Below are 24,222 nucleotides of genomic sequence, written 5' to 3' on the forward strand. Positions count from 1 at the left end.
CGAACCAAAACTGCACTCTAACAACCTTAGTGCCTGGAACCCAATCACCACTGAAGACACCATCCGCCTGATGAACTCCATCCATTCAGGATCGCCAACCGACCCATGTCCCCACCACATTTTCAACAAAGCAGACTCCATTATCGCACCCCATCTCCGAGACGTCATCAACTGCTCCTTCAACTCCGCCACCTTCCCGGAAAGCTGGAAACATGCCGAACTCAGCGCCCTTCTGAAGAAACCCACAGCAGACCCCACTGAACTTAAGAACTACCGCCCCATCTCGCTCCTCCCATTTCCTGCCAAAGTCATTGAGAAAGCCGTCAATCAGCTCGCCGCCTTCCTTGAATCCAACAAATCCCTCGACCCCTCACAGTCCGGCTTCCGAGCCAAACAGCACTGAAACCGCCCTCATCGCAGCAACAGACGACATTCGGACTCTACTGGACAATGGAGAAACTGCCGCCCTCATCCTACTTGACCTCTCCGCAGCCTTTGACACAGTCTGTCATAGCACCCTCATACAACGCCTCAACAACGTCGGAATACAAGGAAAAGCATTAGACTGGATCATCTCGTTCCTCGCCGGAAGAACACAAAGAGTCCGCCTCCCCCCTTTCAAATCAGAGGCCACCGAAGTCATCTGCGGCGTACCACAAGGATCATCACTCAGTCCCACCCTCTTCAACGTATACATGAGTCCCCTCGCATCCATCGCGCGCCAACACAACCTCAACATCATCTCCTACGCAGACGACACCCAGCTTATCCTCTCACTCACCAAAGACCCAAACACCGCCAAAACCAAATTACACGAAGGAATGAAAGACGTAGCCTAGTGGATGAAGAACAGCCGCCTAAAACTGAACTCAGACAAGACGGAAGTCCTCATCCTAGGATCATCCCCCTCTGCCTGGGATGACTCATGGTGGCCACCGGCCCTGGGAACCGCACCCATACCTACGGATCACGCACGTAACCAGGGCTTCATCCTGGACTCCATCCTGGACTCCTCCCTCTCGATGACCAGACAAGTCAACGCCGTCTCATCATCATGTTTCAACATCCTACGCATGCTCAAAAAAATCTTCCGCTGGATCACCACCGAAACAAGAAAGACGGTCACCCACGCACTGGTCACAAGCCGCCTGGACTACGGAAATACCCTTTACGCCGGAACCACAGCCAAACTACAGAAAAAACTCCAACGCATCCAAAACGCCTCAGCCAGACTCATACTGGACATCCCCCGTCAAGCTCACATTTCCGGTCACCTGAAAGACCTCCACTGGCTCTCCGTCAACAAGAGAATAACGTTCTGTCTCCTTACCCACGCACACAAAGCCCTCTACGACCTAGGACCCGAATGCCTCAACACGCGACTGTCCTTCTACACCCCCACCCGCCATCTACGATCGTCCAATCAAGCCCTCGCCGATATTCCGCACATCCATAAATCCACCATGGGGGGTAGATCCTTCTCCTACTTAGCGGCCAAAACCTGGAACTCTACCCATCCACCTCCGCCTTACACAAAACCACCTCTCCTTCAGAAAGCAACTTAAAACTTGGATATTCGATAAATAAAGCACCCCCCTCCCTCAAGCGCCTTGAGACCCTCTGGGTGAGTAGTGCGCTATACAAATTTCTGAACTTGAACTTGAACTTGAGACAAATCAGCAGATACTGGTAGTGCAACTATTACCATCAAAGTTTAAGAGACATCTCACTTTATTACTGTCACCCCTAGGTAATGCCGTCCATGATTTAAAAAATGCAGGCACTCTCAATGGGTTGTCACCGACACTTGTCGCTTCTAAGGAAGTAACAGAATATTTTTAATAAAAATCCAGGAGACTTTGGGCCTCATTACTAGTACCAATGTGTGCATTGCGATAATTGCACATAACAAGAATTGGTAAAACAATAGGTCTCGTATTTATTAAAGTTAGAGCTGTTGGTGTTGAAAATGACAATTTTTTTTAACTTTTTTTAAAAATTTGCAGTGGAGTGATTATATTAGCATAGCGCTATTGCCATTGGTATAAAAAAAGCAAATTAAAAAACAGTCATTTTCAACGCCAACAGCTTCAACTTTAACAAATGCGAGACCTATTGCATAGCAAATGCTCGTTTCCAATGCTGTTCATCTTTGCCAAAAAGCTGTGGCAAAGCCAGTAGTTTCTAAATGTCAGGAACATCATAGCCAGTATTACATGTCGCTCAAACAGCAGAAGAAAAATGAAATTCTCTCGTACTCCCCGCTTCAAACTGGGAAGGAGTCATCTCTGTTGCGGCTCGGTATGTTACTGTTGTTACTGTCGAGTCCAAGCTGCTTTTCATTCAAAAAGGCAGTTTCCTGTGACCATTACTTAGCGCTCTAGTCTTCTGGAGTTCTCTTCATGCTAATCTCTCCTTCAGGCATGCACATCAGGGAAAATGCACACTTCAACAGTTTTTTTCACTCTGAGAGTAGCATTTCTGTAGTGCTCATTCATGCCTGTACTGATTTCTTGTCTGGAATTCAGCATTTTGAGGCCCCGTCTCTCTGTTCTTCAAGTGTGCACACTCCGGGGTATTCCTCAATACAAAAACTAGCTTTTCTGAGGGGAAAACCCGCTTAAAAACCTGAGAAAAGCATTTCTGTAGAGAAAACTTGCTTGAATACCAGTGAAGGTAGCTCAGAGGAGAATAATTTGATGCATAACTGAATTGAAGAAAGTCTGAAAGCTATATTTCAAGGATACATAATGGATCATTAAAACTATACACAACAGAAAGACATCAAGAGAAGATCCATTTGGAGGTTCTTCATGGTTTATGTCAAAGATTTTTAAGTTAATTGTTTACTTTAATGTTTCATATAATCTTACTTTAGAGAAGGAAATCCAAGTGAAAAAGAATTGAAAGAACTCATAAGATATCAAATATGTTATACTTTTACATTAAATAATCTCTACAGAACTATATAGAGAGATGGTAGGCAATAGAGTTTACAAGGTAGATGTATGAACGATTGAGTAAATGAATTAGAGAGTGTTTAGGAAATGCTCATTTATAAGAGAGTTATTTGTTATTTTATCTAGGTGCTGCAGAAACTCACAATAAGAAAATATCTAGAAGGTTAGAAGAAGAAAAAAACTAATAGAACATAGAAGGGCACCTGACTCAGGAGGCAGTCTCTCTTTTCTCTCTCATTCCCCTTTCCCCCTCGCTTGTGTTTATGCTGAACAACGTTGTTCGGAGTGAGCACCAGTGGAGAGGATTTGGGATGTGCATCTGCACCCGAGGTTAGTTCTGACACCAAAAATGGCCAATGCTTGTTAACATATTGCTTCCTCTGTGGATTACCACTTTCAAAATGAACTCCCTTGGACAGGAGAATTTCAGACATCCTTAGCGTAAATGCAATTATATATCGCTTACAACCGCATTCGAGGCATTGCAGTGCTTTACGCCAGGCAGCACACTGCTCCGGAACCCAAGGTTAGTGGTTAGTTCTTGATTACTGTTAGTTATTGGGGTTAGTTTTGTGTGCTCAAGCAAACAATTCCATGCAGTCATTCCAGGTTCTTAATGCTGAACTAAATTAATAGTGGACAGGTTAGTTGTATCATGAGTTCAGGGGTTTGTGAGCTCATGCACATGGTTGGTGATATTAATAGATGAATTAGATGAGATTAGGTATTGTTAGGTGGTTGCCTAGGTATGACTTTCAGAGGAAGGAGAAGAGTGTGATATCCTGTGAATGAGTTGTGGGCAATTTGCAGAAACACAATAATAGAGAATAGGTAAAGCATGAATGTGTCAGTAGGCTAAGCTCAGTAGGGCTATGCTCATGGAGGAGGCATGCAGAGGATGCAAGGGAATGAGTTGGACATTTGAAAAAGAAAAAGGAGAGGCAACGTTTTTAATGCCAGATTTAAGCAATGTAGAGAATATTTTTGAGACCGCATGTAATTTGAGAATGCAACAATGTAGAAAGAAACAGCATTATTTGCTTGTGAAGATTGTACAATATTAGGTATTTTACTAAGTATTAGAATCAGGTAAACCATATCTGTACTGCTAGGCTACTGTTAGACCACTGATCCAGGTCAATCCAGCATGGTCAGTTGATCACCTCAAGGGTTGAAAGTAAAAACATAATAATGACTGAATGTATATGTTGAGAAATATCAAGAGCTGTAGGTTTCACTCAGAGGAAGCAGTACCATCAAGATAATAGCAATGTGACAAGGAGTAGATATCTTCTGGTGTTCATCCTCAGGCCTGGCTCACAGCACCAGTTGGAACGTGATGACAGCTTCCCAGACAGTGAAAGTGTGCTACATGCATTCCAGTGGCTGAAGGGCAGGAGTATCAAACACTGGCATGAGTGTGGGGATGGTGAATGGGCTACCTTTACAAATTCAGTCAACACTGTTAGCAAATGGCTGCTGGTCAGACTTCCTATAAAGCATTCCATTGTTAAAGATGAGATGGGTGAGGAGTGGTGGAGCTGCAGGTTGAAGGAGGCACTTTAGGTGAGGCCAAGCCTTCTGTCTACCTTCGCACCTTTTTGTGCCTCTGTTAGGGGTGCTCCAGGCTGGAGACAGCCCTGCTGTGAGGGACATCACTACACAAATGCTGTGTCTGTAGAGCAGCCTAGATAGACATTTGAAAAGAGAACCACCCCAAACCGGTTCTAAAACATCCATGACAGCAGTAACGGTTTCTCTTTTTTCTAAATGCATCTACATTAAGCAAACAGCCATAAGCAACTGATTGACTCAGTGTAAAAAGAGCACTAATTTTTGGAAAGCGCTTCAGAGACTAACTAAATGTGCAATGTGTTGTGAATACACCAGGACCTCTGCCCCTCGGGGGCTCTGCCTGCTGTAAATTGTGGACATTTCCAGACAACAGTGGTGACAACTCCCTCTCAATGGCTCCAGCTCACACTACCTGGGAGGACAAACGTTTCCAAGCCTCGGGCATCAGCCCTTCTTCCAGGCCCTTCTTGTGCCCCTGGAATGTGGTGGCACAGCTGAAACCTGGAGGTTAAATGTTCCATCTTCCCACCAGTGATGTCTCCGACCACCCTGTACAGTCGACCCCCCTTCGAAGTCTGCCTCAGCTCACCGGAACAGAGTTTACCTTTCACACACCACCACCCACCACAATACAAATGCCCTCATTCTATACGAAGACCACCAGTCTCAGCCCCAAAGCCTGGATTTTCCCAGGGAGCGCAGCGCTAAATCAAAGTTACGGACAACCATTAAAAAACTAGAAACTGTGTTCTGCTGTAAATCACATTAACGCACGCAGTGCCACACCAAAGTTACCAAACACGAGGACAAAATGAAACAAAAATTCAAAGAGAAACAGTTACCTCCAGGAAACAGCTCGGTGTAGGGAGCAACTTTTAAGAGTTATGGCCACCAACACCTACCATGCAAAATATGCCAATCCTACCGACCCAGACTACCGCAGAAAAAAACAAACCGCAATGAAAACAATCTTCATTCCTTGTTGCAACAAATTAAGCCCCTCTCCTCCAACCAATGCCCATGCCGCAAACGCCTGGTTCCCTTCACCTCTCCCACTGAAAAGAGATGGTGCAGGAATGTCGGCGATGGCGCAGCCTACCTCTCCTAAGGTAATGGAGCCGCATTCTCTGTCCACGGTAGCCGCCGCCCAGAGGACCAGCACGGTGGTGAGGAAACGAGAAGCAGCAACACCGATGGCCGACAGTCAACCACAACAACATCCTACCAACCACACACGGTATAGAAAGCTACCCGTGCAGGCAAACATTTAGTAACAAACATTATCATTCAAGGCCATGCACCAGTTCCTACATTACATCAAGTGGCCTTAGTAATCTAACACAGCGGAAACGATCGGAAGGGACATCATGACCAAGTGCCTGGAGACGGGCTAATGAATGAATGAAGAGAACCGCCACGTGGACAACTTATTTAACTAGAATGACAATATGTCCATCCTTCCTTCGGGACTTCCTGGATATCTATCTTTTGATTAAAACAAACAGTATTTCAAAGTGATAACAGCCATTTTTTAACTATTTACTGGGCAAAGAGGTGTGAAAGCACAGCTAGCAGGATAGCTTGGTGACCTGAATGCTTGCCACCTTAACATGCATCTATGTACAGGTCATGAGCTGGAATCCCATCAAGGCCAACTCAGCCTTCCATTCTTCAGAAGTGGACAAATTGAGCACCATTAAACTGGGTAACCAAGTTATGTACAGAGCTAAAAAATTTTTTTTGAAAAGTGTGTTACGAAGCACTACTTAAAAATATGTATATATTCTGACCAAATTTGGCTCGGTTTGAATTAATGCAATGTGCACAAAGTAAGTAAGTAGATCAAATGGATGTTCTGCAAGTTTATAGCGCAAAGATGGTCCCCTACCACTAGAAATTCAAGCCAAGCATGGTGCAACTTACAACTAGACCGGTTACTCGACATCTTCGCCAGGTGAGCCGGATGTAGATGAATGCATCAACAATAGCATTTCCCAAGCAATTTGAATTCTCTGCTGTTATGCCTTACTACCACATAGTAGCAACAGTGGTGAAAACTTCCTGCCATTTTCGGAAGATTATGTATGGTTGGAGTCGGGCAGGGGAGCACCACTAAAGGAACTATTTAAACATATTATTTGCCTGACCCTTTCATTACAGCCTAAATGGAATAAAAAAATCTTAGAAAGGTCTCACTGGCTTTTAATCTCTCCAAGGTCAATAAAAAGAGAATTCTCATCTGAAGGATAGGAACATTTATCTAAGGTATTTAAATACAATTGTGGGAGTTCAGTTCTCCAAAAAACAAACTTCACCACTGTCAACTCCTATGGCAGCGATAAATAACACATGTCATCGGGCAACCCAGACTATGGGATGGAAGGGGAAGTGGGTGCCGGAGACCCACCTGTGGGAGTCCGAGGTTTTAAGGGAGCTCATGGAAATTGAGGAGTTTAAAAATGGGACCTAATGGGCATCTTTAAAGTGGGGGACATGTGGCGGGATGGCAAGATACCCTTTACTGAGCTGTAAGAGCAATATGAACTGACAGAGAACCAGTTTCCAAGATACCAGCAACTAAGGCATTTACTAGTAAAACATGCAGTTGTTGCAAGAGGTGACTGATGAGATGCTCCTAGAGTATATGGTGCTGAGATCCCCCCCCCCCCCGATTAAGCATGCTGTATCCCGAATATGTTCCTCGCTTTTACATAATAACCTTTCCCCCTATACAGACTGAGGGAGAAATTGGAAGGGGACCTATGCAAATTAGAAGACTATGATTGGGATGCGGCTTGCTGCGGGAAGTGGCCATACAAGGGGGTCTGAACTCCTCCAGCTGAAGATTTTCCATAGAGCATACATAACTAGGACCCAGCTCTACCTGATGGGTGCCTGAGCAGTTGCCACCAGAGGGGAACTTTGGTACACACGCTATAGGGCTGCCCTAAGATCCAGAGTTCTTGAAGGACAGTGGGTCACAAGCTGTCAGCAGTCATTGACTTCTCGTTGGAACTCGCCCCTCAACTCATGACTTTAGGCCTTTGGGAGTAAACAAACAGTAGACTGTTACACTCTTGTCTTGTAATGCGCCAAGGATGCTAACTCCTAAAGACAGGTGACAGGCCAGGGGAATAAACAGCGGGTGGATGTGGGGGTCTCCTCGAGTATATAGCTCTGATAAGTTGGGTGGTGGTGGGCGGTCTGGTGAACCGCTCACCAATGAAGAGTTATGTTGGACCTGTTAATATAACCATATACTCTGAACACTGGTATGCATTCAGCAGCTGGACATAGGTGATAGTAGTTTGTTCTACGTTCTGTGCTAAAAATGTAATAAAACATATTGCAAAAAACTTTTATTCATCCACTGTGCTAATATTACTTCTCTCCTGCATGACCGATTATTCACCCTGTAGACAGTCCTTACCACATGCACGCAACACTTTTGATATAGCATATTTTGGCTTTCATAGGACATCGAACACCACCCCACAACAAACAGTACCTCCAGACATCCTTAAGTCTCGCCTATAGATAGTAATAGTTATGTATCACATGCTATCATGCGTACCACATTATTTGGGTGACGTAATCAGGGTACCATGGGACCCAATGCAATCATGTAAAATTGCCACTCCCTCCAAAAAAATCATAATTGGGGTGCAGAAGGCACCTCACTGCCTTGGGACACAGTTTGACTATGACCATTGCAAGGTTAATAGCCCAGATTGTTCAAATGCGTCGCGAAGGCTGGCATGCCACCGGAAACACAGGCAAGAGCGCACTCGACAAGGAAGGGAGCAATCTTAGCCTTCTAAGTGAATGTCCCATTAAGCAATATGTGCTAGGCAACCCCATGGTCATCAGTACACACATTCACAAACCATTACTGCATAGACGTCCAAGTGAAAAGAGGATCACAAGTAGGACAAAGAGTACTGGAACACTTGATTGTAACTAAGCTCAACCTCATTTCAAACTCAACTACCACAGTTATCCGAAAACCGATGCACAGCATGTGAACCCTGAAAAAATACAAAATTAAATGTATACTTAGCAGTAGGAGTGGTTTTTCAGCTTGAAGAATGTACTGGATTCACACGCGGCCCACCCACCTCGCCAGGAAATGAGGCGTGATTAAAAAAAAACAGGCAAAGACAAGCACAACATACAAGGCAAGGGTAATCCTACGTAAGCTAGACTGGATAAACAATCACCGGTAAAAATGAATCTGAACATGGTGAGGACACACAGAGGCTTCTGTGGAGGGCGTCGGATGTCAGGAAAAAAATGTACTAGACACCAAATTATGGCAACAGACGACGCCCCCGCTCCCCCCCCCCCCCCAAAAAAAAAAGCGGGAGAGAAAAAACTACAAAAGAAGAGTTCCAGACTTAACCACTAGATGGCGTAATGCACAGCATCTGAATCCAGAAAAGATTCACACTGCAAAACTGATTTAACAAAAGCACCCTGTGTGCTTAATGTAAAGAAAATGACAAAGCTGAATGGGTTTTTGGTAAATCTAGCATTGGATAGTCATTTTTTATACACAATTTATTTTTATATTAAGTGCATAGAAATAAACAAACTACTCAGCTCAGACGGTCTATGCAGGCAGCTTGAAGAGCCATACAGATCAAAGCAGCAATTTAAATTATTCTAATCCATCGTGTGCTCACTATGTGTGGAAGCCCCCTTGGCTAAATAATTACAGGAGCCAGGAAGCTTCTTTAGTAAGCTTTATTACCCGGAGTGCCGGGAACACCGCTGTTCAGGATGCGGTCGGCGCCGATAACTAAGATGGCCGCCTTCCGCTTCCTGTAACTACCTTCCGGTTCCGGCCATAACAACTAGACCGTCACCACATATCTCCCCCCTTTATGCAACCCTTAACAAAACAGTCTTACTAGTAGTCCATTTCGAAGTCCTTAAATCTCTCTGGTTTCCTCACGGTTCTTCCTACTCTCGTCGTTCTGATATGATCTGGCTGTTCTCTTTGTCCTTCTGTAACTTTACTAGTCCCTGCTTTCTTACCATCTTCTCTCAGGTTCTTCTCTTCCTTTCCTTCGCTCTTCACTTCCTTAAGGCCTCCTGCTTCTTCTCTTCCACTTTCCACTCTCTTTCCCCTATCTACTTGCTGCATGCCTTCTTCTACTTGCTCATTCCTTCTTTCTCCACTAGCTTCTTCTCCTTCCTCTACGTTCTCTGCCTCCTCACACGTCTCGTTGCCCCAGTTTAGTTTCTTACTGCACTTCGCCATCCTGTCTTGCGACCATATCTTGCCATCGCTGAGAAGTGCTGATCTGGCATAAGGTTCCAGTACTTGAAGGGGCGGAGTGAACTTACTGTCCCCCTTTCTTTTGAGTGTGGCCACCTTCACTCTGACCCAATCACCTTTCTCTAATGTAACTCCTTTTACATTGTGTTGTTTGTTAAAGTGTTCCGTGTATGTCTCCTGCGCCCTTTCCAAGTTTCTCCTGACTACTGCTGGAGACCATTTGCTCTGCACAACCATCTTCCTCCACACAGCATTGTCCTTGATAAAAGGGTCTCTCCCTCTCAGAACTTTGAACGGGCTATACCCAGTGCTGCCCGGAGTAATGCGGTAGGCCCACAACATTTTAGGTAACTCTTTCTCCCAGTCCAAACCGTCACTGATGGCTGCCTGAATCGTGCCCATGATCACCCTGTTGAAGCATTCAACCTGTCCGTTTCCAGAAGGGTGGTACACTGGAGTGTGTTTGACATCTATTCCGTTTCTTGATACGAATGCTTCCCACTTCGCGGAGGTAAATTGGGGGCCATTGTCACTGATGATTACCTTGGGAATGCCCTCCTTGAGAAAGGTGTTTCTCAGAAATGTTATCACTGCTTCCGTATCCATGCTTTCCTGTACATCGACCTCTGGCCATTTCGAGTACTTGTCGATCAATACCACTGCGTACTTTTGTGTGCCTTTGGTGTTGAGAATGGGTCCCATGATGTCGACGGAGACTACTTCCCAAGGGCCTTCTGGGATGGGAAATCTCCCCAGTTGCGGTCTTAGGACGCATTGAGATTTGTCTGCCTTAGCACAAGACTCACACTGTCTCACATAGCGCTCCACTTGGGAATCTATGGCTGGCCACCAGTACATTTGTCTCGCCAGAGCTTTTGTTTTTGTTATACCTTGATGACCCTCGTGCAGCAAGTGCAGTAAGTGTTGAATCACCCCTTGGGGGGGGGGGGGGGCACTACTTTGTCACCCCTGAGTAGGAAAAGGGGGTTTTCTCCCAGAGACATTTCTTCGCGCACCTCCCAATACCTGCTTAATGTCTCTTTGAGATGCCTCTTTTCTGGCCATCCGTGGATCACGTATCCTTTGACTGTTTCCAGATCTTCATCCATCTTGTATGCCTCTTCCCATTCCTGGGCACTGATAACTCCTTCCATGTCTTGAATGGTAGCAACCACATAACCTTCCCATTTGGGGGCCACTTACGCCTCGGGGTCTTCTTGTGCTGCCGCTCGACTCAGAATGTCAGCCACCTTATTTTGTGGCCCGGGTATATGTTCTACTTCATATACGAAGTCCAACAACCTGAGTGTCATCTTTGCTATTCTGGGCGTGGCGTGGGCATGACCACTCGAAGTCAACACTTTTACTAGCGGTTTGTGGTCTGTCCTTACTAGAAACTTCGCTCCCCACAGATATTGCCTGAACCGTTCCATTCCCCACACCACTGCCAGCATTTCTTTCTCAATGACGCTAAACTTTTCTTCGTTAGGCGCTAAGGATCTCGACGCGAAACTGATGGTGGACATCTCACCGTTCTCCGACTTCTGCATCAGCACAGCCCCCAGACCTCGATCACTGGCGTCTGTAGTGAGGATGGAACTCGCTTCCGGGTCGAATCCTTTCAAAGGTATCGTCGCGCCCAGTTCCTGTTTGAGCATGGCAAATTCTTCCTGTTCTTTTACCTTCCATTGGAATCCATTCTTTTCCTTAAGTAGTTGTCGCATGCAGTGTGTTTTGGTAGCAAAGTTGGGAATAAACTTGCTGTAGTACTCTGCCATCCCCAGGAACGACCTGACATCTTCCTTCTTTCCCGGGGTGGGCGCATCCAAAATTGCTTGCATGTTGGCTCTCTTCGGCTCTATGCCTTTCTCACTCACCTCGTGCCCAAGGTATGTCACGGACTGAACCCCGAATTTGCACTTGGACCACTCTGCCGTCAATCCACTGGCCTGCAACGTGCGTAGTACCTGGTGTAGTTTTTCGTTGTGTTCCTGTCTGGATGCACCCATGACCATGATGTCATTTTGGAAGAACTGAACCCCTTCCATCTTCCTGAAGAGTCTGTGCATGAGGTTCTGGAACACGGCAGCTGCCGAGGCCAATCCGAAGGGCATTCTGACAAATTTGTAACAACCAAAAGGTGTAATAAACGAAGTCAGATGGCTGCAGGAGTGATGGAGCTTCACCTGATGGTAAGCGGAGGACAGGTCCAACGTGGAGAACCACTTCACACCTTTCGTCTTGGCCAACATCTCGTTGATGCGGGGCAGGGGGAATTTGTCAACCAAGATATTTTTGTTCAGTTCTCTAAGGTCGACACATAGCCTTACCTTCCCATTTGGCTTCTGTGCTACCACCAATGGTGATAACCATTCAGAGCTGTCAATGGCCTGTATTACCCCACTCTTCTCCAGTCTATCCAGTTCAGCCTGGACCGCCTCTCGGCACCTGAGCGGAATGTTCCTTACTTTGTGTACCACTGGTTGGGCACCTTCCTTTACCTTGATGAGGTGTTGGTATTTAACCAGCTCTCCTATTTGTCCATTGAACACCTTGGGGTACTCTCTGCGCCAGGCTTCGGTGTCGCTGACTTGTTCCATGTCCATCAATAGGATTTTCTCCACTCCTCCCGGGTTCAATTGTATGCCAAGGGCACCCTGGTCCTTCCAGCTGAGTACCGATGGACAGAAACCCAGCATGGGTATCCTCTGTCCCGTATAGGTGACAGGTCGTAAGTCCATTGGATGTAGCTTCTCCTTTAACCGTGTCTCGAACTGTCCTTCCCATACCTGCTTCTGAATTATGCTGATGGGGGCCCCACTGTCCGCTATCATTTCTATGGGTACACCTCCTATGTGCATGTCCAATCTTGGCTTGTCCGATTCCGTGCACCCCACATCCAATATCTGTGCATCAATGTATAGAAACTCTTGCAAATCTTCTTCCTCTGCGAGGTTTTCTTCCTCCTCTTGTTGTTCCTGGTCTACGTATCCGACGGTGGCGCCTTTGGGCTTGCGAAGGCATACCTTCTCATAGTGACCGAATATGTTGCAATAAGAACATTTCGCCCGGAACGCCGGGCATACCTTGTCGTTTCCCAAATGTGTGGTGCTACCACACCTGTAACAACTCGGTCTACTTCCACGACCTGTCCTCTGGGCTGTGCCTCCTGTCTGTTGCGGCCCTTTTCTGGTATCAGTATTTCTCATTGAGTCCTTCTGTTTGTTCCTCTCACCTTTATAATTCGTCATGACTCTGCAGACCATCTGTGTGTTTCCTGTATCCTTCCTGGCTGCTTGCGCACACCTCTTTGACATCTCCGCTTTCTTCACCATGGCCCATACCTCTTTCAAGGAGGCATCGCCGTTGACCCACAATTTTTCCTGGACGTGTGTACTCGTGGTGTGCATAATTATTTGGTCTCGTATGAGGTCATCATGGAGGGGACCAAACTTGCATGTGAGGGCCAGTTTCTGAAGCGCAGACACATTCATCCACTGACTCACTTCCTGCTTGCTTTCTGTGAAAAGAACTGTATCTGTCAATAGCCACGCATACCACGGGTCTGTAGTGCGCATCTAGATCCGCTACGGCATGGCTGAACACGTCGTCATCATTGTCATCACATTGGCCTTTCACTATGGTGTTGAACACTCTGATGCCTTCAGGGCCCAAATTGTGCAGCAAGATCTTCAATCTCCTCTTGCTGGAATATGCTGCCCCACTCTCTTCTTCCAACGCCTCTAGGTAATTCTTAAAGTACCTCTTCCAATCTTCCCAGGGCATCACCGGTTCACCCCTGGTCGGGAGAAAAGGTACCATCTGTGTGAGTGTTGTGGATTGCGCCGCCATCCTCCTGACGCCAGTGGGACTAGAAGGAGCTGCAACGTCTCTGTTGGGAGGGCTGCCAGGAGTCTGTCTGGTGCCAGTGTCCGCTACACTTCCGCTGCTCCTTGCCGCACCACTCGACGTCGTCGCCGTGATGTCTAGGGAACGCTGTCCCTCACTGCCGACCGCCGCCGACTTTCCGCCTTGGCTGGCCTCCTCCGCCAGTTTGGCGCGGGAACTGCGCCTCACGGTCCGTGCCTCCTATCTGCCTCGCGTATTCCGGTTCAATCTTCTCCCCCTCGTGGCCCCTGGGACAGGAGAGGTTTATTGTTGTCTTTTCCAGCTGAGCTTGATCTTTCCCCACGTGGGCGCTGCGCGGTTATGGATGACACCGTCTGCCCCCTCAAAGAACAGCAGACAAGCTGCATCACCTGGTTGCTGTGGCTCCCTCGACTTGCAGGTGCTTGTGGTGCATCTGGGGTCGGAAGATGCCTCGAGCGCAGCGCGCTCTGTCCTCTGCCGCGCTCCGGTTGGTGGGCGTATCTCTCCCTTCGGCGGGAACTCTCGCCTCGGTCCGGGGAGCCGCCGTGCGTGCCAGCCGTGCTGTGCACACCGCGGTTAAGGACACCTTGTCGCCATTGTGGAAGCCCCCTTGGCTAAATAATTACAGGAGCCAGGAAGCTTCTTTAGTAAGCTTTATTACCCGGAGCGCCGGGAACACCGCTGTTCAGGATGCGGTCGGTGCCGATAACTAAGATGGCCGCCTTCCGCTTCCTGTAACTACCTTCCGGTTCCGGCCATAACAACTAGACCGTCACCACACTATGGTCCCCACATTTTCTTATGTTTTTGAGGGCATCCTCCTGCCACGTACACCAGCTCTTCAAGCTTCACACACCAGTCAATGCCTTTACCCATCACTATTATCCACAGAGGATCAGGTGCTTTCCAGGCAGAGACATCTTGTTTATCAATGAGGGTACCCCTAACCGTAAGTGTCCTCTCCCCTCAATCACCCAACATCCTCAAGTAAACCCAGTAGTGACACCCACAGGGAAGATTCAAGGAGATACTCAGAACCTGAAATAGGGTATGAAACACAACACCCCTATCAAGAGATCAGCAGACACCCCCATACCACATGGAAGAAGTCTGCTCCCTCCTCCCAACATCTTGGGCAAGCGGAGGATGCACGTGAGCAGGCTTACCACAGCCTGACCGGCGTCAGGTAGCTGGTTTGGAGGCACTTTAATTCAGGCCTAGATGAAACTGCTTGCTACCTTGGTGTCATGAGGGCCTCCTGCCATTCTGACTCCTCGAAGTTGCCCACCCAGCACTCCCATCTGATTTTCAGTGTCATGAAGAGGTTTTGGAAGTTAATGACCAGTGACTTATCTTTCCCCAGCGCTTCCACAGGACTAAACTCAGAGACCTCCTCCATTGAGCCCCTGTGAGACACACGCTACGGGGAGCTGGAGGAATCTGAAGAACTCTGAGCAGTGGAGTCTGAAGTCTGTCTGTATGTCATTGAAGGATTTCATGAGGGAGCCTACCCAGACATCCCCCAGCTTCGAAAATCCAGTCAGATCCCATTTACCATCCCCCTGTAGTGAGGCCGCTACACGCAGTCACCACCGCCTGTAGAAAGGGGCCTCCTGGGTGAGTTTGCCCCCTGTAGTGAGGCCGCTACACGCAGTCAGCACCGCCTGTAGAAAGGGGTCTCCTGGGTGAGTTTGCCATCCCATCCTGTCCAGCATAGCACCGCTCTTCATCCTAACAAGACCACTCTCGATAATGATGGGAGATATTGGGGGACAGGGACCCCCCATACAGCATTGGAGAGTAATTTAAAGTAAAACAGAAGAGCATTCAATACTTTCAGAGAAGACACAACTGTCTTCTCTAGTGAAGCGCATCTTTAAACGTAAACAAAATAGGTGTTAGGACCATTTCTGAAACCAAAACTGCTGGTGGGAAGTAGGCATGCCGCAAAAAACAAAACTATACCTTAGACATACAGTTTTTTGAGGAACTACAATCTAAATATCTATAAATGAAGAGGACGGTAGACTTCTGTAATATGAATTCTTTTATTTCCCAAATATTTTATTACTGCACTGGTAAGGTGTAGTGTACAAAGCTATGTCTCAAAGGGTACCACATGGTTTACTCGTGCTATACACCGAGAGCAGTAAAGTAATGGTTAACACCCCAAGGAAACGGGAAATGTAGAATACGTAATTGTAAATGCATTTATATAGCGCTTACTGTCTCTAAAGAGGCGTTGAAGCGTTTTCCGGAGAGTAGCAAGTTGGAAAGAAAATATATAAATCACTTTACTTTCTTGTTCATCTATTCATCCAATAGAAAGTAGGTCAGACCTAGCCCATCTGCTATTAGAGACACATAAGGTTGTCAAGGGAACTGCATCCTCTGGAGACAGTGCAGTTGAAACATGATGGCATATTTGGGATATGTGCACCAGCTTAGAAGCACGGACGGGAGGTTAGAGAATGGGAAGAGCAGAAAGGGATCAGGAAACAAGTAATTTTGAAAGAAGGTTTTAAGTAGCACATTTTTAACTCTGAATGCACCGTGGCATTTATATCAACTGAGCAAAGTTAAAATAGTGTCTGCACTGTATGTCCTAAAATGGTTCTAAAGATAACTTGACCAGGAATGGATGGCGTTCGTCACACACACGAGGTCTTGGCCTCCCTGCTTTCCTGTCGTTACTTATGCAGCCACCATTAGGACAGGGAACAAATGTGGTTGAAAAGAAACTCGAATAGCAACAGACACTTTCACAGCACATAATATCGATACAGCTAATTTAACTGTAAAATGTATTAATACTTTCCCTATATCCTGAAGGTACTATCCAGTATAAAATAGGTTTACAAGCATTTTATGACACTTCGATGAGCAAATATGTGTGCATCGCATATGTATTACAATTGGCAATATATTTATACTGTATATGTCCTCGGAATGAAAAGGACATTAAGAGAATCAAACTCCGGTGATTAACAGAGAAAGCATAACAGAACACTAGGTTGTCTTGCCTCAACTACCCTAACATTCCATGCCCGTTGGCACCACAACAGGTATATATGTTTGCTGCAGGTACATAAGCAATCGCTTTGGCAGAGGAGAGAGAGTGTATGTGTGTGTGATTAAATGTATTTTCCCGGTTCAAAACTTTGCATTTTTCTGGATTACAATCCACTATATGGTGTCAAGGGTAAATGTGAGAGGATCCAGATCGTGTACATTCAACCTACCTTCATCTCAGCATTTCTGAAACAAACCAATTTGTTTTCCTATTAATCGGTTACAAATTATTTATTGTGTTTCAAAGATACCCCATCGCGTCTCACCTGCATAAATTGTTAACAAAACAGGTCCGATTGAAGAAAATGTGCATTGCTCTTTATTCAGGCACAACTACTATGGTGGTCCACCATAGCTGGCTGCTTGCTAACCTTTTGTCATCTTTTCAGGTATGCAGTCTAAAGAATAATTGTTGAGGTCAATAAGATTCAGGATCCCGGACAAAGAACCCTGTGCTGGTAAGCATCAATGCTGTTGTTCCTGACCATCCTGTGCCATGTTTGGATGCATGCAGTATGTCCTAGCCTCTTTCCTCCGAATCCTCCCATGGGTAACAGCACTCACAACTCCATATTATCAAGCCTTATTGTTTCCATTCCATATACCAATACTCCGTGACAATAGGTGTACAGAAGACTGGACTTTGTTACAGGACACATGCACCATCCAAGAAGTACATACTGTCAGGTGGCACAAGCGCACCAGGAAGCATAATTGGTCACACTTCTTACTACTTCAAAAAAGCAATCATATCAACAGCATATGAAATTAGCAAAATAGAACGGAGTAAGGATTTTCCTAAATAAGGAATAAAGGTAAATTGGTAATGTGTGCAGATGTGCTCATGTACAGTGTCAGCTGTAAGGTATACCTAAACTTTCATAACTTATGCAATTTGGTTCCATCTGTTATTGTATATACATTGTATTGTGGTTTATATTGATGAATTATTGTGCTTGCACTTTCTATACAGCCAAAAAACACCCTTTCAACTACCAAGAAGCGTTGACAGTGTCCTTAATATTTAAAAAACTGATTACGACATTTTCGCCACATTTCATGACCTACAAAACTCATGACTGACTATGTAATGGCCTGGTTTGGTCCAGCTGTGTATTAGAAGCAGGTAAGCAAAACTCGTTTGGGTATACCCTGATAATGAATGGCGAATGGCCAAACAAATCAAAGTTCAATACTTAACTTTAAAGATGAAGGACACTGATTGATGTAGGTTAATGGAAAGTGAAAATGTGTGTTAAATTCAACTTTACTTGTGGACTTTAATCTGCAGTGAGAAACTATAAATGTACATTTAACCCACATCTCACACCTATCTATGCTTGAAACACAAAAACTACATATTATCAAAACAATCAAGATCCATTTCAGAGTATGAACCTTTTTTATGATGCGTAACAAGAGCAGCATCTGTTACCATTATGGAAGTACACTAGAATAGGAGTGTCCAAAATAGGTCCAAAGAGACCATATTCATGCCAGATTTTCAGGCTATGCAAGCAACATAAATTTATATACTATGAAGCTAAATGGAAATAATTTACTTAGTGGTTTTCCTAAAAAGGTGGCATGGATTCTGCCTTCCTTCACCTTGATGGAAGAAAACTGTGCCTTAGAAGCACCAATGTATGTTTTGCAGGAGGTGGATTTGCATAACAATAAAACATCTTGTCCTGTCTGGTGGTTAGGCAATTGGTAGAGGTGTAGGTTTTCAGAGGGTCTTATGGGAGATTAGCTATCAGGATAGGAAGGTTTTTGATCAGTTAGAACCGAGTGCACAGCCCGTATGTACGCACATCAGTGTAAAATTCTTAATTATTTTGGTGCAAGACGGCGAGTGGAAAAACCTTGAACCACTCAGTTGAGTAGAAAACAAAGAGAACTACCCATGTATGAACAGAATTGGTTGCCGTTGCACTCAAGACAGTGTATATGGTGTTAAGTAACACAATAAAACAGGCATATATCAAAATGACAGAATATCAAAACAAAAGAACTCTCAATGAGTAGATCTTGGAGTCTTTAATGTGATGAACAGCCAGCCGACACGTGTTTCCTATGGGGTTATGTGTAAGATGTTCGTAGCAAGACTCATCCTGTAATTGTTGGGAGATTTCATAGTGATAGTCAACACGATCCATTATCACTACGTTGCCCCCTTTGTCTGCTTCCCTGATAGTTATGGTATTATCCTTCATCAGTGTGGTCAGTGCATGTCTTTCCCCATGGGTTAGATTGTCCTTGTATTTGAACATCCTGTCCTTTCGATGACTGTTCAGTTTATCCAAGTCCTCTATCACCCGTTTGTGAAACATGTCTATTGCATTGCCACCCGGTAGTGTGGGAATCCATTTGGATTTGGACTTTAAGCCACTGACAATGCTAAAGTCAGATTCTATATCTAATTCCTCCAACAGTTGGTCCATGTCAAGAGGAGAATCCTCCATATCAGTTAGTGACAACAAAAGGTGGGTTGCATATACATCTTTTATTGACAATGTATCAGAAGTGTTTGGTACAGGTGTTAATCTCATTTCTCTCGCCCTTTTGTCTGACCCAAAAAAATGCTTTTTTAGCTTGAGATTCCGAATGAACTTAAAAAGATCAATCTTCAGTTTGCAGATGTCTCCAGTAGCGTAAGGGTTGAAATTTAAGCCCCTACTTAGGAGAGAAATCATGTCTGGAGTGAGACTGAGTTTGGAGAGATTGATGACCTGTACACCCTGATTCTCAATGTTTATTGGTTCTTGTTGGCTCCTGATCTCAACTTTCTTCGATAGTCCTCTGAACTATCAGGGAAGCAGACAAAGGGGGCAACGTAGTGATAATGGATCTTATGGGAGATTAGTTCAGGTTTGCTGGTCCTATAATTTCTTTTTTAGCTGTCAAATGAGGTCCAAGGTCGGTCTACATCATCTTCCTAAGTTGCCATCCAGGTCAGAAAACAATGAGAAACTGCAAACTGGAGAACTTGAATATAAGCAGAACTACATTCATGGCAATGTACAAAAGCAAATTTAACATCTAGGTCAGGAGTTGCCAGTGTCGGTCCACAATGGCCGGATCTATTTCAGAGTTTCAAGTGGACTACCAAATAAGTAAACAATTAACATTTAGATTAATTTATGCACCTGTTCCTTGGAGTTATCCTGAACACCTGACATTGATCCAGAAGTCGTGGACCAATGTCACGCTGGATAGTCTTATGGAGGCAATCATGTCACAAGACTTAATAACTTACATCTGCACTCTCTAACTTCTGTACGAAATCCTGAGTTGGGGTCCCAGTTACCTTCATAATTTCAGTTAGCTGGTCAAGATCTGAATTACAGTGGTTAAGAATCAAGTCTTAAATATTTGTCCTGTCAAGATAGTTAGTCAATGTCACATGGTGATCTAATGACCAATAACCTAAGTAAACATGCACTCAAAAGAAATTGCACAAACAGTTGCAAAGGTGGAATTAGCACCTGGACATGAAGCGCACTGGAGAAAAAGGATAAAATGACAAATAAACTGCAACTAATTATGACACCTAAAATGGAAAATCATGACAAAGAACAAGAGAAAACATTTGTTATAAAGTGAATTATAATGTAAAACATTGGGCATGTTGAAGTAAGTATACAGAAAAAAGTGTGTTTTGTAAATTTTCATCTAAAATAATTCAACAAAAATCCAAGCCAATGTTGCATGTCCTTATTACAAGTTAAGGTACTACTCTTATGTTTTAATTACAGAGGAGCTGGCAGTTGATCCAACATTGTCTTTGGCAGTTAGCATTAAAAAGAAGATTCATCAGCTCTCAAATGATGATAGAAGGACAGAGTGAAAATTGAGTCTCTCTAGAAAGGGAGTTTCGGAATCTCAGGCACAAACTAAGGAGGATGATCTAAAAGACGGTGAAAAGACCTTCTCAGCTTCCAGAACATACATGCCTGAATAAAAAACCCACTTTTTTACCACAGTCTTGGCATTTTCAAAGAGGTAGACCATTTTTCCTATTTTTGTGTTTTTAACCTACTTCCACTTTGCGGTGGAAACCAGTATAAAACCCATGGGTGATCCAGGCAAGCTACAGGTTTCTGAAAAGTAGAAGAAATTCTAAATTCTATGCCAGGACCGGCGGTGAGGATTATGCTCTACTTTCGGTCTTCTCCAGAAGACTGCAACTTCAACATGCACATATAAACTATCTCAACAAGAAGCCATAAGAAAGAAACAACCAAACTTTGACCAATTAACAGTCTCTCTTGTCCCTTATTATGAGCGTCTCCTATGTAACATCCCCTTCTTTCCTGCTCCAGCAGGCACATTCTCTTGAATATTAACTTATTTGAATGTTGTATTTACTTATTGTTGGTTAATGCGTATTGTATTTGTGGTGCCGCCTTTTGCGGCTGGTTTTGGTTTGTTAGGTCTCGACTATAGCATTGCTTTAGCAATGCTTGTTTGTCGAGATTATAGTAAGGCTTTCAAAAGTCTACCCAAACTGCGGATCGGGTACAGTTCATGTGACCAGGGCGCGTGCACATAGCACAGAGCCTCAGCATCAGACTTCAAAGCAAAGGAATCGCTCCCCGCCCCCACATCAGACTTCAAAGGAGTCCTCTCCCCTGCCACCCCCCAACGCAATGGCGAGAGCTTCAAAGGAAGCCGCTCCCCGTCCCCACCACGAAATACCAAGAGCTTGTTTTTCCAGGCAGCAGAACTGTCAATTTGTTGAGAACTCGGCAGGGTTCCTTCCGAGACGATCCATCAGCTGAGGCACAACAGACGGCCCAAAAACATGTTTTTGACTGCTGCTGAAGATCGCAGCGGAACTCTGTGCCTCAGTCCACGCCATTAAAGTGCTGTGCTGCCACCTGTCGGCACTGTGAGCAGGCTCCTTGTTTTATTAAGCACACAATTTAATATAACTTTTGTTAAACTGGTCTCTCTGTGTGACTTCCCAAACGTGGCTCTCTGCGTGACTTCATGGACCGGCTCTTTGTGACTTAACAGACCCGACCCAGCTTTCGTAATGCTGTAGTGCACACAGTTAACAACAACATAGCAAGAATATATTTGGGATGCAACACAGGAGAAGTGAAAAACGGACAGCTTGAGATCATAGATTTAGCCCATGTATATAATTGTTCTTTCCCTCCACATATCTGAATATGGGCTCTGTTTTTGGGTGGCTTTGTGTCCTGTACTCCTCAGGGGCCTGGCGCCCTGTGCATCAGTGAAACACAGGCGCGAGCTCTGGTTCCCCCTCGCTGATTGGCTTGCGGCCGGCACGTGTGGTGTAAGAGAGTGGGGAGAGGAGTTGGCCTAACGGCTAGGGCGCTCGACCTCGGACCTGGGTTCGAGTCTCGGTAACGACGCCAAACCCTCCTGTGATTCTGGGCAAATCACTTAATCTCCCCGTGCCTAAAATTAATGTGTGTCCGCCCTCATGTAACGTAACTGGTGCTATGTAAAGCGCTCTGATACCTGATTCGGTTCGGGTCTAGTTCGCGCTATATAAAACTCTGCAAAAAAAACAAAAAGATCCCAGAAGCAAGCGATAATTGAACAGTAGGTTTACTACCAAGGCCATAAATCACGTCCCCTGCTCTTCTGACAGGCTGAATGCGAGTGTGACGCTGCCCTTATTAAGCGGCCTCCTTTCTAGGTGGCGAGCCAGCTTAGCGCCTCCGGTAACCCCTGATGACAGGCTCGTCCTCAAGCGGACTTGCCTTTCTCTGTAAACACGTCTAAATGTTGTTGTTAAACCCAGCACTCAGTTGTGCTCCTGTGCCTTTTGAAGAAGACATCTTACTCGACTACAAAATAATAGCCGTGCCTGACTGGTCATTCTGGCGACATGAAAGTGCCTCGCGGCTTTAGTTAGAACGTCACATGCAGCACTAAAATGACCCTTTAGGAAACCTGCAAGTTTACCGCACCCGAATCTGCATTGTTTTTTTTTTTTAATAGTTTCTGTTATCGCACTGGAGCAAGTATAATCATAAAGGCAAAGCTTTTAGAGTCAGCAATCGATTGGGAGGGGGTGGAGGTCCCTATTGTTTGTGCTGTGGTTGGCATCAGTACCTATGTGCTTTCCGGTGTCTGGCCAGCTAAAGAAAACTTAAAGCCCACACGATGTGGTTTTACTAGCACAGAAAGAGAACCTCTGAGGTAAATATGAGCATCCGAGCAGATCAGCTGCTACCATGGAAAGAGTAGTAGAGGAACTTAAAGAAGTGCATTTTGTCCGCAGCAGTAACATAAAATCATTAGAAAGTGTGTTTGAGATAGCCCTTGTTGACACTGGTGTTGCTGTGTCATGGTGCTGCAACAGCAGACGGTCCCATTATCATTTTGTTGACCTCGCAATGATATGAGGCTAAGTTGGCATTACTAGGATGCTGATATGTTACCAGTGGGCTGCAGGCCACACATCTCTGCAGCAGTCTCTTAATCCACCAAGCCATCTTACTGGCCAAGACAGTTATTATGGTGGTTGAGCGCACTTGTTTTGGCTATCACTTCGGCAAGGAAAGCCGACTGGACGATTCACCTTTGATTGATCATAGACATCCCTGAACCATGCGGATGGTTAAAACATACTTCACTCTCTCTACACCCCCCTCTCTCTACACCCCCTCTCTATCTACACCCCCTCTCTATCTACACCCCTTCTCTATCTATTGCCCTCCCTCACTCTATCGCCCTCCCTCACTCTATCGCCCTCCCTCACTCTATCGCCCTCCCTCTATCTATCTCCCTCTATCTACCTCACTCTATCGATCTATCGCCCTCCCTCTATCGATCTATCACCCTCCCTCTATCTATCGCACTATCGCATCACCACAGCATCACTCAGCACCACCACAGTATCACTCAGGGCAACACAGCATCACTGAACGCCACAGCATCACTCGTCGCCACCACAGCATCAAACTGTGCAACCATTCAACAACAATTGGTTCAAATATGTTCTCTAAATGTTTCAAGCTTTATTACAAATGTCACAAAAAGATGTTAACATTTCACTTCTGTTCTTGGATTTTCGTCACAATAAAATACACTGAACATAATCTTCACAAAAGTTATTTACAAAAGTTTAAGCTATTGCCATTATAAATTACAATAACTTTTATTTAAGTATTAATTATTTAAAAAAATAACAGCCATTGTTATTTGTAATATTAATACATCTAAGTCACGTAAATACAACACATATTGCATTACAAATGCTATAGGTGTCACATTTGCGAAAGTTAAAACTATTGGCATTGTAAATGACAAAGCTAATAATTTAGCTATTTTCAAAACCAACATATAAATAAAAAATGTGTCATTTACAATACCAATAGCTCAAACTTTGCTAATGCGCGACCTATTGCATTGCAAATGCTTGTCTTAATATCCAGGGACTCCACGAGTGCGGTGCACTGATAGGCCCACCAGAGG

General features: G+C 45.0%; 1 protein-coding gene across 1 annotated transcript in view; it reads right to left on the bottom strand.

The window, feature by feature from the left end:
• Positions 1-24,222, bottom strand: part of MAPK12 (mitogen-activated protein kinase 12) — a 381,349-nt gene that overhangs the window by 96,706 nt on the left and 260,421 nt on the right. Inside the window, exon 9 of the mRNA XM_078679111.1 lies at positions 20,021-20,100. Coding sequence (XP_078535237.1) covers positions 20,021-20,100 — 80 coding nt within the window. The remainder of the gene's footprint in view (positions 1-20,020; positions 20,101-24,222) is intronic.

Source organism: Lissotriton helveticus, chromosome 1_1, assembly GCF_964261635.1.
Source record: "Lissotriton helveticus chromosome 1_1, aLisHel1.1, whole genome shotgun sequence".
NCBI classification, from domain to species: domain Eukaryota; kingdom Metazoa; phylum Chordata; class Amphibia; order Caudata; family Salamandridae; genus Lissotriton; species Lissotriton helveticus.